Source organism: Microcebus murinus, chromosome 14 (genome assembly GCF_040939455.1).
Source record: "Microcebus murinus isolate Inina chromosome 14, M.murinus_Inina_mat1.0, whole genome shotgun sequence".
Lineage (NCBI taxonomy): Eukaryota > Metazoa > Chordata > Mammalia > Primates > Cheirogaleidae > Microcebus > Microcebus murinus.
The window spans coordinates 55,871,453-55,885,270 of NC_134117.1; the positions used below are offsets into that span (position 1 = coordinate 55,871,453).

At 56.9% G+C, this 13,818-nt stretch overlaps 1 protein-coding gene across 1 annotated transcript; it reads right to left on the reverse strand.

Moving 5' to 3' along the window:
* Window positions 1-908: 908 nt before the first annotated feature.
* PPIF (peptidylprolyl isomerase F) lies at window positions 909-7,807 on the reverse strand. Its single transcript, XM_012762472.2, has 6 exons — window positions 7,506-7,807; window positions 6,215-6,245; window positions 5,585-5,673; window positions 3,937-4,033; window positions 3,139-3,214; window positions 909-1,876 (listed from the first exon to the last, which is right to left on the reverse strand). The coding sequence occupies exons 1-6, from the start codon at window positions 7,698-7,700 to the stop codon at window positions 1,741-1,743; spliced, it is 624 nt and encodes a 207-aa protein (XP_012617926.1). The 5' UTR covers window positions 7,701-7,807; the 3' UTR covers window positions 909-1,740.
* Between the last annotated feature and the right edge of the window lie 6,011 nt (window positions 7,808-13,818).

The window sequence follows — 13,818 nt, forward strand, 5'->3', positions numbered from 1 at the left end:
CCTCTGTTCTACTCAGAGGACCCCTAAGGCTCTTGAGAATCGTTTGAAAACTACTAGTCCTGCTCAGCTCCCAATCCATGTAACTGAACTGACTTCATAGAAACTCTCTATGATGAATGACACAACCCCAGCCACCGTGACCTCAGAGTGACTGTGTTAACCCATGATCACACATGACCTGACTCAGGGAACCCCAATGTGAAATTAGACACCCCACTGAGAGCCCAAACCCCCTCTGAGAACTGCCTGCCTGACCACCCCATCAACCCCCAGCCACACTGTGGCTCAGACTGTCTAGGGAAATCTTCAATCCCCTTCCCACCCCCCAATTCTGCCCTCCCTGCAAATTCACAAACACCTAGAAGTTAATTCCAAATTTAACAGGTACATCAAGGACAGTAAATTCCACTCCTAACCTTAGAGAGCGAGACTCCTTTGCCCAGGCATTCCTCCTCTCTGCTAAGACCACGACATGTGAGCAATGTCATCATCCCTGTCATTCCAGAGTGCTTATTAAGACCATGTGCCAGGTACCATACCATGTGCGTACTTCACATGGATCACATCCAATCCCACTGCCCCATGACGTGGGCAGCATCATTACCCTAGCATGCAGCTGAGCAAGACCGGGACTTGGGGTCACTAAGGGGCACAGCTGGGATTCAGGGTGGAGCCAGTGCTCACAGTCTAGGCTGTGGATGCCAAGATCACCTGTCTGAGCCTCCTCGCCTCTAAAGCAGGGATGACGATGACAATTCTCTCGTGAGTTGCTGGGATGACTAAACGGAACAGTCACATAAAAGTCCTTAGCATGCAGCAGGGCTTGGTATGGACATGGTAACTCAATAAAAGGTTGGCCCCAAATTCTTATGCACAGACACTTCTTCCTAAAACTGCAGGCACCAATCTTTCATAGAAAATAGGATTTATTAACACATTCACGGTGAACACAAATAGATCTTCCAGAAATGTTTCATATACATCGTCAGTAGATTTAATTTATTTAACACACAGAAAAATCAAAGCCTGCCAGGAAATGCTTTCTTCCAGAGCACATGGCACTTCCAGGCCATTTCTGTTTCCAACACGGGAATTCACATTGACTAGGTGCAGCTCAAGTTAGGTCTGTTCCCAGGTTCGACTGCTTCTACTCCCACGGACCCTCCTCAAAACCACCGCAGCAAACCAACGGGATTCACAGTAACCCGGAGGGAAGGCGCCGGCCGTGGGAAAATTCACAAAAGCCCTGAGTTGTGTTTCAGAAGCCAAGCTCTGGGGTTCCGGGTGTAGTTACTGTCACAGCTTCATTTCTAGTCAATCTTGTTAATTAACTCGCTGCAATTAGGAAGACGACATTAAACAGGTATCACAGCCTGTCTGCAGAAACTGGCTGTCCCCCTTGGTCCAGAAAAAGGCAGAAACCTTCACTGGACGCTAAGTCACCCCCACCATCAATGTCCAAGGCACAGATGAACTGGGCGATCACAGGCAATGCTTGAAGGGTGGGTGACACCACGTCCACGGTAGATGCCAGAGACGGGGTCACGAGGAAGGGTGGCCCTGTGAGAAGCAGTCTGGCGGGTCCCTCTAAACAGAGGCTGGATATCCCCGGGCAGCACACGGTCACGGTGAAAGGACAGCAGGCAACACTTCGGGGCACCTGTGCTGAGAGCCCGAGGTGGCCACCTGGGTGAGTGAACACACGTGCGGCTGCCCCCGTCCTAGCACCCTGGCTGCAGGTTAGCTCAACTGGCCACAGTCGGTGATGACAATCTTCTTGGACGTCTTCCCATTCTTAGAGCCAAAAGATTCTATTTTCTTCACGACATCCATGCCCTCTTTGACGTGGCCGAACACGACATGCTTGCCGTCCAGCCTGTGAGCAGGGGAGCCAGGTGAGCAGGCAGAGTATTGCGACACAACCCAACCCCATGGCCCCTCGGTCATGGAGTTATTTACCAAAAACAGAAGTTCGGGAGGAACCCACACCAAACGGCTGGATCCACCCCCCAAAGCTTGATCAAACCTTGCTAAGCTCCCCAAACACACCCCAGAGGACACCTGGCCTCCTGGACGTGTTCTGCCACTTTCCTGCTGTGCAACCTTGCCCCAGACCACGGAACCTGAATCCTGGTGGCCTCATCTATGAAAAGCGGATTACTCTTATTCTGCATAGGGAGATAATAGGATACTTAACCACTCTGAGGAAATGAAGTCTCTACCAATGGAACCATTTTAGCAGGCATGAATTTTGAGGTGAGAGCCAAGGTAACAAGCGTGGTGAAACTACAGGAGTCCTGAGCAGCTCTCCATTGGAGAAGGATCCAAGCACATAAAAGGCGGCTTAGTCCAGCCCCGGCGAAGCCAACAGCGCTTACAGCCAAGGGCAGAACTGCAGGATCCATTAACGGTTCCAAGGAGGATGCAAAGAGCCGGGAGAGCCCAGCGCTGACAGCCACGTCTTTTTGGCTGGGCTGCTAGAGACTGCCAGGGCCCACCCCGCCACCCAGGTCTCCCTAAAACCCTCAGAAAGGGCTTTAGCAAGTCAGCTCCCAGCAGCTGTTGTCCCCTCAACCCCAGATGCCCAGGGCTAGGACACTGGGGACTCTGGACAGAGAAATTTATCCCTTAGTGGAAAATTTACCAGGGCATGGACATCCCTAAAATCCAGGGGCACATGGAAAGAGGGCCCTTGAAGGCTGGTGTCTGCAAGCTGATGTGCCAATCTGCTGATGTCCAATGTCTACTATAGCACGTTCAAGGTGCAGCCCAAGGTCAAGGTAAGCCTGGGAAACAGCAGGTCAAACCAAAACAGATGGGCTTCTACTCAGGTCATGCTGAGGCTTAATATGTTCTGCAGCATTTCCCAAATGTATCTGGTAGAGGCTCCTTTTGGAGAAAATTCCGGGTGACAGCAATAATGGGAAGCCTCATTATGACACAGTTGTAGGAACAACCCAAATTCTCCTTCAATCCTTTCACTAACTTTCTCTCTCTCTCAGACACACAGCCCAGGGGAGGGCCACTGTCCCAAAGCAGATGATCCAGTTGCAAACTGCTGTCCCTGAAAGTACAGTAACTCCCGTCCAGCAGCAAGGCCACCCCTTATTCCCAGAGGGCCTGGAGCAGGGAACTCACCACTCTGTCTTCACGGTGCAGATGAAGAACTGGGAGCCGTTGGTGTTGGGGCCCGCATTGGCCATGGACAGGATACCTGCAGACACAAGCAGGGCTGAGCCACACTGCCCCAGGAGGCAGCCCGAGCGGGAAAGCATTCAAACGCACAAGCGGCTCAAAGGACGTCAAGGACATTTGAGTCCGCAGATCCTGGGGCCCAGAAGGGGAGAACCAGGGTCCGACTTGTCTGCCTTTGCTGCCCGCTAGGTCTCCTTGGGGTGGCCTGGGGTGAAGGCCTTGAGGACACTCTCAGTGGCAGGACTGGGGCGGGACCCCAGCCCCAACCTCCAGGCTTTCCCACATCCCACCCTGGGTCTCGTAGGTGACACAATGCAGTAACTACCCTGGTTTCCGAATGACTTGCTTTTTGTCTAAGCAAGATTTTAAATCCACAAAGGACCTCAGGGCCACTCTAAGATGGTTCTTAATGACACAGAATTTTCAACCCATAACTCTTGGAGGGTAAACAGAGGGGTAGCCAGGGGCTTCTGTCCTGCTTAAAGGCTCTCCCACGACATTCCCAAAGAAAAGTTCCATCTTTAAACTGAGAGCTCAGAAAACTCTAGGAAAACTCAATAAGCCAGAAATGCTAAGCCAACCCGGAAGGAGGGAGGCAGGCAGGGAGGTGCATCATCAGATATTGAGCAATCACTGGAGCAGCCTCACAGGGGCTGCCAGGCGTGGCAGAGGCTGGGGTTCCAGCCCAGCCCAGAGCTGCAGGGCCACTCAGACCAGGGGGGAATGGTGGCCCCCACATACCTGGTCCCACGTGCTTCAGTGTGAAGTTCTCGTCAGGAAAGCGGCTTCCATAGATGGATCTGCCCCCCGTGCCATTGTGGTTGGTGAAGTCGCCTGCCTGCAGGCACAGAGCACCTCCTGAGTGGTCGCCCCACGGACGTGGCAGCCCCCAACGCACCTAATGCCCACCCAACTGGCACCCCTCAGGCAAAGGGGACAATAAGTATCCCAATGAAATAAAGACTAATAAAATGATAAGGAAAATAGCAAAAATAAAGCAAAGCTTAAATATTTTCTCCCATAGTAACTACCCTGGTTTCTGAGTGATTTACTGCAAGTTTTTAAGTTATTCTCAAAGGACCTAAAAACCATTCTGAAATAATTCTTAGTGACCCAGAATTTTTAACCCACAGCAGGGAAAAGGCCAGGGCCCCTGTGCCCGAGTCTGGCTGGGGGAGCAGCAGCCACCAGTCCGGACAGCACCCCATGCCCAGCCCCTCCACGTGCCTGTGTCTGCCCCCCGACCCCCACCAGTTCCCTGGGCCTTGCAGATCTGGGACAGAGTCCGCCCCAGGTCAGCATCCTTCCTCAGGGCTCACCTGAGGCCCAGGCAGCCTTGACCCAGTGGCTGCCCCTAGACCCAGTCCTGCCCAGCCCCTGGCCATGGCCCTGCTACTGTCATCCTGAGATGGGATCCTCAAGAGAGAGAGGTGACCCAACCAGCCCGGCTGAAGCATCCACAAGTACCAATAAGATGCCCCCAGGGAGAAATAACTCAAGATCCTGCCTTGAGTCACCCCCTCATGCCAGAGAGCCCTCCAGCTTGGGAAGTCCCTAGCCTGGCTCAGGACATCCGCCTCAGCTCCTGCTTCACCCACTGGCCTCGGGTGGAGCTGGGAGCTTCTGCAGCAGGAAAGCCACAGGGCCGGGCCGGGCCTGTCCTCCCTGCCCTGGCCACGTTCACCGCACATTGGCAGGCCCAGCCCCAACCCACTATACTCACCACGGACGATGACAACCACTGGGACAGGGTGGAGGGAATGGCAGGGAGAATTCTGGGCTGAAAGGACTTCCAAGAGGCCATGACAACCATGCTCCTGTCTCTAGGTGCAGTAGGCCCAGGACCCCTGACCTTAAGAGTCTGCCCTAACAGAGGACAACCCTCACCACCACTCAGGTCCTGACCCCTGGGGTAGTTCTTGCTGCTCACACCTGCCCCCAAACCTCTGACGCAGCAATACTAACACTTTTGAGAAGTGGGCAGGACACATGACTAAAGCACGGATTCATTTAACTGACAAAGATGCCCTTCTCTGGAAAGGGAAGCGCCAAGTCCAGACGTGTGTGTTCCTGCCCGTGCCCTGCCTTCCTCCTCCTCCTCCTCCTCCCTCCCTGCCCCCCCCCCATCTCCCATACCAAGTGCTCAGGGAGCATGCAGAAGGACAAGGTCAGAGACCGTCAGAATCTGCTGGTCCTTCAAAGCCTCAAGATCCATCTGCCATGAACATCATGCCCGACCCGGTTCTCCCTCCACAGGCCGAGACTACAGCCGCCCTCTGCTCAGTACTGTCCGCGTCCCAGGCATCCTCATAACACTCCTGCAGTTTAGCTCCTGCTATCATCCCCACTTGCAGAACAGGAAACTGAGGCACAAGGAGGGTCCTGTTACCTGGCACATGAAGGAGGGGATCACTCTGTGGAAGGTGGAACCTTTGTAGCCGAACCCCTTCTCCCCGGTGCACAGGGCTCTGAAGTTCTCTGAGGGTAGGAGGGAGAGGCAGGTGAGCAGAGCCAGCTCCAGCTGGGGTCGCGAGGTCCCAGCCTCCTGGGGCTCCACTAAGCCTCCTGGCAGGTGATCTGGGGGTGGAAAGACCTGGCCCACCTCCTACGTCTGCTCTGCCCCACTCACTGTCTGCCTGGGACAAGGCACTTCCTTTCCTGACTTCGTTGCTCAAGCACTGTGACAAGAACACATGCTCCTGGCTGTGCCAGCACCAGGTCAGCGGGGCAGGGAGTCTAGGGCTGTGCCCCTGCCCCATCGGGCACCAGGAGGGAGGAAGGTGTCTCGGGGAATTTACGTGTGCCTTCCATTGGTTCTGAGGCTCCTGGGCAGAGCCGGTACTGAGGCCCAGAGAGGGACAGAAGGCTGCCCCAGGGCACCCAGCAGCAGAGCCACACATGGAGCTCCCATCTGCTCAGGGGTCTCTGAACCCCGACTCCTCCCACCAGCCCACCTGCCTCACCCTGCCTGGCTCCCTTCCCTCCAGACCAGACTCAGAAGGCCCAGGCCCCCTCTTACCAGCCGTCTTTGGGACAACATCTGCCTTCAGCTGTGGGGAAAAAGGGAGACGAAAGAAGATGGTCACGGCAAAGGAAGGAGCCTCCTCCCCACCCAACCCCCACAGCGCCACAGGAGGCGTGAGGAAGAACCACACGGGAATGGGGGCATTCCATTCCGCCTAAGAAGCTATCTTGTCTGGCAGCTGCTTCCTCGACCCAAGGCTGGAGGAGGTGGCCCCGGTTTCCCAATCTGCCAGGAGATGACAGTGCCATCCTGGCCTACTTCCGGGGACAGAACCAGCAGGGCTCCTAGAGCTGGGCTCACACATCAGACTCCGAGCCTACAGAGAGAGGGCCCTGTGGAAGAGCCAGTCTAAGATCCTCCACACAAGGATGGGAAACTGAGGCCCAGAGAGAGGCGGGAGTGTTGGGTGTTGGAGGAGGAGGCTAAGGGGAGGTAGGAGCCCCATCCAACCTGGCCTCTTGCCTCTCAGCATTAAGTCACCTGTGCACTTAATGGAAGCAGGGGGAGTGTGCTCCATTTTCCAGAAGAAACTGAGACTTCAGAAACACCTAGGGCTCCCTGGGAAACTGGCCCACCCACACCGACTGGCCCCTTTGTTCACAGTGGGGCAGCCCTGAAGGCTACACCAGGGCTTCTCGCGGTTACCCTGGCGACTATTTGCTTTAAAAAGGGCCCAAAGAAAGTTAGGGCAGGTGCTGAGTGTGGCTCCCTGGAAGCTGGAGTTGCGGCTCTCTGAACACTGCCCCAACTAGTAGCAGAGACATCCTGGGGTTCACCTGGTGGCGGGAGTCGGCGGCCCTCGAAACCACCTCTTTCCCCAAGCGCCCCAAGTGCGACCCCAAGGCGGGGGCGGGGCGCGCTCCACCGTAAGCAAGGGCCGCCACGTGGGCGGCCGGCCCGACCGGAGCCCCGACCCAGAGCCCTCCGGCGTCCACCTCCGCGTTCCGGGTCCAGCCCCGGCCCCAGAAGGCTCCTGGAACCCCTCCCCCACCCCGGGCCGGCCAGTGGGGCGGGCGCCGGGCCCTCACCCTCTACGATCTGACCTTGAGCTTTCTCCTCCACACATGCCCTCCCTCCTGCCCCCACGACTCCAAAGTTCCGAGACGGAGACCAGAAACGACCAATCCGATGCCCCTTCTCAAAGATGGGGAAACTGAGGCCCAGAGCGCGGGAGTGGGAGGCCCAAGGTCACTTAGCGCGCCAGCCCTGCTCCCGGCCTGGGCCAGGGCTCTCCCGGGACCGTCCCCCACGCCTAGGGCAGCCCTGTCCGGCCGGGCGGTCTCACCTCCAGCACCACGCGGCCGAGAGGCTGCCCGTCGGCGCCCACGTCCAGGTACACGAGCGGGTTCCCGGCGGAGGAAGAGGACGGGTTGCGGGCGCCGCCGCCGCTGCAGGCGCGGGCCGCAGAGAGGCGCAGCGGCGCGGAGCGCGGGCCGGGAAACAGGCCGAGCAGGCGGGGGCCGCAGCGCAGCGCCAGCATCGCGGGCGCGGGTCGGGAGGGAGGCCGGTGGGACAGCGGAGACCGACGCAGCGAGAGTCACGCGAGCCCGGAAGGCTAAGTCCTGCGCGGTCGCGCGCCGCCGTCTTTATTGGCCCGGCCGGCTTTGTGGCCCCGCCCACGCCACGCCCCCTTCGGGCCTGTTCGCCGGCGACCCCTGCCGGCCGGAGCAGGCAGCGCAGGCAGCGCAGCCGGCTCGTGGGGCCCCGGGGCGTGAAGTCCATTGAACACGACCCACCAGAGACCTGGAGGGACAGACGTGACCCCGTGAAAGAAGGCCAGTTCCATTTTTGTGAATGTATCAATATAATTTTAAAAAGGAAAAAATGCTAAAGCATAGTTAACTCCAAAATGTGAGCATCCGTATGTTTTCATTTGAATATAATAACAAAAGTCTGCTTTGAGCCCCTTGTATATGGAAGACTCAGGCCAAAGAGGCTCCCGCCGCCCCTCCCTCCATGGGCCTGCAGATGACAGGCAGAGAGACCAAGAGGTAGAGAAAGGTGAGATCAGAGGTGAGAGACAAGAGGTGGCAACAGGAAAGACATGATAAGCAGAGACACCTCTCCTGGGGACGCCTGCCTGCTTGTCCTGGCCTGGGCCTGTCTCCATTGCTTCTAGAGAACAGACCCTCTTCCAGCAAGACTGGGAATGCAGCCTGGGCCTGTCATGCTTCTGCCGGGCCCCTGGCCCTCCACCAGGATGGGGTCTGAATCTCCCCTCCTCCCGGGCCCCCATCACCAGGGCCGATGGCTGCTGACTGCCTCCCACCAACACTCACCCTGGCAGGGGACTCAGTGGAGCCACAGCAAGGGGATTTAAACCCCACGTGCTGAGAGTGGGCGTCACAGCAGCCTGGGAGGCAGCGGGAGGCCCGTAGTGAATGAACACAGGCAGGGGCCCTGAGACAGCGTACGGGCTGACACCTGGGCTCTCCCCATGGGAAACAGAGGCCCACAGAGAGGAAGGCACTGGCTGGGCTAGAGAACCCTGCCATCCTGCTACCCCCTGTGCCAGCTCTCCCAGGCCTCTGGAGGCCCGATTTTCCCATCTGGACCGTAAGGGTGTGATGCTTTTCCCAGGTCTCTTCTAAGGATAAAATGAACACGGGAGAGAGGGATTTGTCAACTACTAGGTACTGTGCCCATGAGCGTCAGTGGTGGACTGTCTAGACTGTCTTTTTCATGTTTTTCTGCTCTCAGAGAGCAGTGGGTCTCAGCTGCAAGGTACCCAGAGGCCCAAGGGGCCAGAAAAGGGGGTGGGGGCTGAGCCTTGGAAGCAGATGGGCTCGAGCTGGAGCCAGCTCTAGACTGACCTGCCTCAGATCCTGGGTCAGCTCCTAGGAACAGGTCAGGCAGCTAAGTGCTGGCCCAAGCAAATCCATGCAGCAGAGCAGAGTGTCCTAGCCGCCTGAGAACGCTAGCTCGGCCCCTCTTCTGCAAACTCACAGCCCCTTCTCTGACTCCTGGCCTAGGGGGGGCCTTGGCACTCAGTGAAGCCCCAGTGGGATGCACCCCAGGTCCTAGCCCAGGATGGGGCCCATTCGGCCCTGGGAGCAGCCCCTTCTTTCTCGAAATCATGCCCTGGAGTGATCAGGCCTGAGTGGGGAGCCCACTTGCCCCCTGCCCCGCCTGAGCCCTTGGCGCGTCTCCCAGATCCCTGCTACATCAGTGCGCACTGTGGATTCGAAATAAGGAGAGGAATCACCCCCCTGCCTTGAACAAAGCTTCCTTAAAGCCCAAGGCTCCCTGCAGCCAGCACCAGGCCCTGAGCCCGCACAGCCTCAGCCACCCTGCGTGGTTCAGTGGTACTCTGTTGTCCCTCGGGCCCGCTCCTGGGGCACCTCGGTTTATCTTCCACCCTGATGAAGCTCGAGCAGCCCTACCCCAGGGTAGGGTCTTCACTCACCGAGCACTTCAGTTCCCAGAGCCCTTCCCTAGCCCAAGCTCTTGCTCCTCGCCATAGCTGGAGAAGCAGGGAGCCGAGGCCATGTCTAAGAGACAGAGGCACAAGGATGTGAGGAGGTGACTCCAGAAGGGGAGTGAGCCAATGCCAGCCCGGAACTGGGAGCAGTCAGGGCACCCTCAAGGAAAGTTCGTGATACTGATCACGAGCTGGAAGGCGTGGGGGGGGGGGGGCGCCTGAGGGCCAGGCTGAAGCCTGACATTGTTGGAGAGCACTGGGGAGCCACCGATGGTGCCATGCCCCAACCCCCAGGAGCCTGGACTGGGGAGCAGCTTCCTTCATTCCTGTTACCCTTTCTAACCTCTTTGGAAAATCAAACATCATCACTACCGGTACCGGTCTGAGCCAGAGAAAAGGACCGCCTTCCCCGAAGGCTGTGATGTCATCCCTACGTGTGCCATCCTCAGTGGTGTCAGAAGGGGAGACAGTCCCTGGGTGGAGCCACGAGCTGAGCACATGCCCAGCCCTGGAGGGCTCCACGCCCAGGTGAGATTGGCCTGTGTTATTAATAGCACTCACCTGGCTCCGAGGCTATTTATAGACTCTGTGTCATCCCCAGAAACATCAGTGTTTCTCTCTACTCAGCCCACGTAGTTTCCTATCCAGGGTACTGATGGTTTGGTGTCACCTTGGGACCCTGTAACACTGCCCTTAGGCCTCACATCAGTTTGTGCTGGGCTCAGCATCACATCCAGGGGCTACGAACCCAGGTGCGATGGCTGTGGGAGCCAGGCAGGGGACCTCTGTGAGCAGTGCGAGCTGGTAAGGGTCTAGGGAGTGAGGGGCGGTGGGACTGTGCCCACATGGCTAATGTGTGCCCCAGTTAAAGGGGCAGCTGTGCCCAGGCCAGCCCATTGTTGTCTGTGGGACGAGACAGTGTAGCCAGCCAGGTCTTCTCATCTTACGATTACAGCTGAAAACTTTAAGTTTTATGGAAATCTAGTTTTCAAATCCTGGGAACTAATTTTAAAATAAAATATGAAACACTGAATGAGTCACAAACGACATATCCACAACCTAGATGAGGCCTCTGGAGCCAGAGTTTGCAAACTCTACTTTCCAGATAGAAATTGTACAGATGAGAAATTGCAGCTCAGAGAGGGACAGGGACTTGCCTGTGGTCACACAGCTGGGCAGTACGAGGACTGTGGTCAAACCCCTCTCTTCCGTCTCGCCAGGGCCCTTTCTGCAAGAGTCGCTCGGCAGACATGTCTTCAGAGCACCTACCGTGTGCCAGGCCCTGGGCTCCGAGCTGGGAATGCGGAAGGACAAAGTCAGGGGCAGGCGGTGACCATGCAGTGTGGCAGTGGTCCTGCTGAGTAGTGCTCTCCCAGTGGCCCTGTGCACAGCAGGAGTGGACGCTGCGGTTGTCATGGGGCACAGAGTTACAGTTGTCCTGGAGAGTCACCCCAGGAGGGGCTGAGGATGGAGGCAGCCCGCTGTGGGCATGGGGTGTGGTTGTCCAGGAGGGGCTGGGGGTGGAGGCAGCCCGCTGTGGGCATGGCGTGCGGTTGTTAGCGTGAAGGCTGAGATTGTTGTCAGTGATAACCTGGGCCGCGGGCCTGGACAGTGGTCCTTAGGCAGGAAGAGGACTTGGATTTCATGTCTCTTGGTTCTGTTTGAGGGGCCTGGGGCGCCAGGAGAGCATCTATCTTGGGCAGCCGACAGGGAACCAAGGAGGGAGCTTCCCGGGGAGAGCTCAGGGAATGAGCCAGACCCTGCTAACGGCCACCGAGCTGCTGGCTGCTCTCTCTGTGGGTGTTCCCAGTAGTAGCCCCAGCCTTCACGGAGTCGGTACTGCCTCCGCCTCTCTCTGCTGGCTTCCAGGAACTGAGGGTGGACTCCGAGCCAGACCCTCTGGGGGCAGGGAGAGACAGGGAGGGGAGGTTTCCACTGAGGCCCAGGGAGGTGATGGGCACAGTGACCAGAGAGAGACCGCAAGGGCAAGACCCGGGCGAGCTCTCCTTCCAGAGTCCAGCTGGGCTGTGAAAGTCACCAGTGTGATCTAGGTCACCGCAGGCCCCTGGGAGCCACGTGGCAGGGCAGAGCTCGGCAGGGTGTGGCTCGCCCCCCAGCTGCCTGGCTCTCACACCGCCTGCCTGGCCGCAGCCTCCGCAACTCCAGGGAGCTCCCCTTCCCGTGTGTGCCTGTCACTGTGACCTGTCGCTGTGACCTGGGCAGCCCAGGGCCCGAGGAAGGCTTCCTGAGAACCTGCCATCAAAGGGAGGAGTTTAGGGGACCGTGGGGGCACGCCCTGGGGACAGAGGTGTCCATAACCGGGTCCTGGAACTGTGCACTTTGGAGATCTGGCTTTGTATTTCAGCCATTCTCACTGTCATTCATTCGCTGCCCCTGCTGGGGGCTCAGGTGCCAGAAATAGGTGATCATTAGACCTATGTCCTAGAGTGAACATATATTCTCATGGAAAAGAGAGAATAAAACAACAATTAAAAAAAAAGAAAAGAAGAAGATCTAGGATAGTGGTAGTATGTGTTGTACAAAAGAGCAGGTGACACGCTCTAGAGTGACTGGGGTTAGGGGTGCCCACCATGACCTGACTGTGGAGGAAACATCTGGACCAGGGCACACCTAGCTGTGTCAGCTCGGGGAGGTGTTTTTTTTTGTTGTTTTTGTGTTTGCTTCTCTGAGCCTCAGTTTCCTCATCTGTAAAGATGGGTTAATAACACCTGCCTCGCAGAATTGTTCATGTTAAGGAGTATGACGTTATGAAGGGCCTGGAACGTACCAGGGGCTCAGTGAATAAAGGACTGAGTGCATGCGTGAATGGATGACATCAGAGTCGGGTGGGAAGGGTGACTTTGAGTGAATGATCCTGTGCCCTGTGGGTGGGATCCTGTGGGGTTTTATGGGTTTCGTACCCAAGACTGCCCTTAATACAGTAATGATGCCCGCCTGACACCAGGTGGCTGGCAATGTTTGGAGGCTTCCTCATCTGACAGTCTTCGTAGCCATGGGGTCCTCTGATGCCCACGACAGCCTGTGAGGCTGCTGGGCGGGGCTCTGTTCTCATCTGGCTTGGTGGCAGGGCTCCACTAGTGACCTGGCAGCCCCAGCTACACAGAATGCCAGCACTGCAGCCAGGGTCGTTGGGTTTAGGCTCCTTCCACTCTATAAAAAAGTTATTGCAGGCCAGGCGCGATGGCTCACACCTATAATCCTAGCACTCTGGGAGGCCGAGGCGGGCGGATTGCTCCAGGTCAGGAGTTCTAGACCAGCCTGAGCAAGAGCGAGACCCTGTCTCTACTGTAAATAGAAAGAAATTAATTGGCCAACTAATATATAGAGAAAAAATTAGCCAGGCATGATGGCGCATGCCTGTAGTCCCAGCTACTTGGGAGGCTGAGGCAGGAGGATTGCTTGAGCCCAGGAGTTTGAGGTTGCTGTGAGGTAGGCTGACGCCACGGCACTCACTCTAGCCTGGGCAACAAAGCGAGACTCTGTCTAAAAAAAAAAAAAAAAAAAAAAAAGTTATTGCAATACCTTTGATCCCACTCCTGCCCCCGGGAGGCAGCCAGTCTCTAAGATGGTCCCTGTGATCCCTAAGTCACAGCCTGGCATTTTCCCCTTCCCTTGAGTGTGGGCTCCATCTAAAGAATAGGATATGGCAAACGTCGTGGGTGCCACTTCCAAGATTATAGTACAAAGGACTATGATTTCTGTCTTAGCTTTGCACGTACGTGCACATGTGCACTCTATCTCTGTCGCACACACACACACACACACACAGACATAAGACACACAGCACCATCATCATCATCAGCTACCATGTCATGAGGACCTGCAGCAGCCTGTGGGGAGGCCCATGTGGTGCACAGCCGAAGCCCAAAAGCACCGTGTGAGTGATCTTGCCCGTCAGCAGCCCCTTGAGTGAGTTGGAAGTGGATCCTCCAGCCCCACTAGGCCTTGGCATGCCTGCCGCTCCATCCCACAGCTCCACTGCAACCTCCTGAGAGACCTTGAGCCCGAGACAGCCAGCGAACCCACGCCTGGATACCTGATCTGCAGACACCGTGAGAGAATCCACGTTTGTTGTTTTGTGCCACCAAGTGCCGGGGTTGTCTGCTATGCAGCGGGAGGTAACTGTTACCCATCCCGCCCCTGGCCAGGGCCTTGG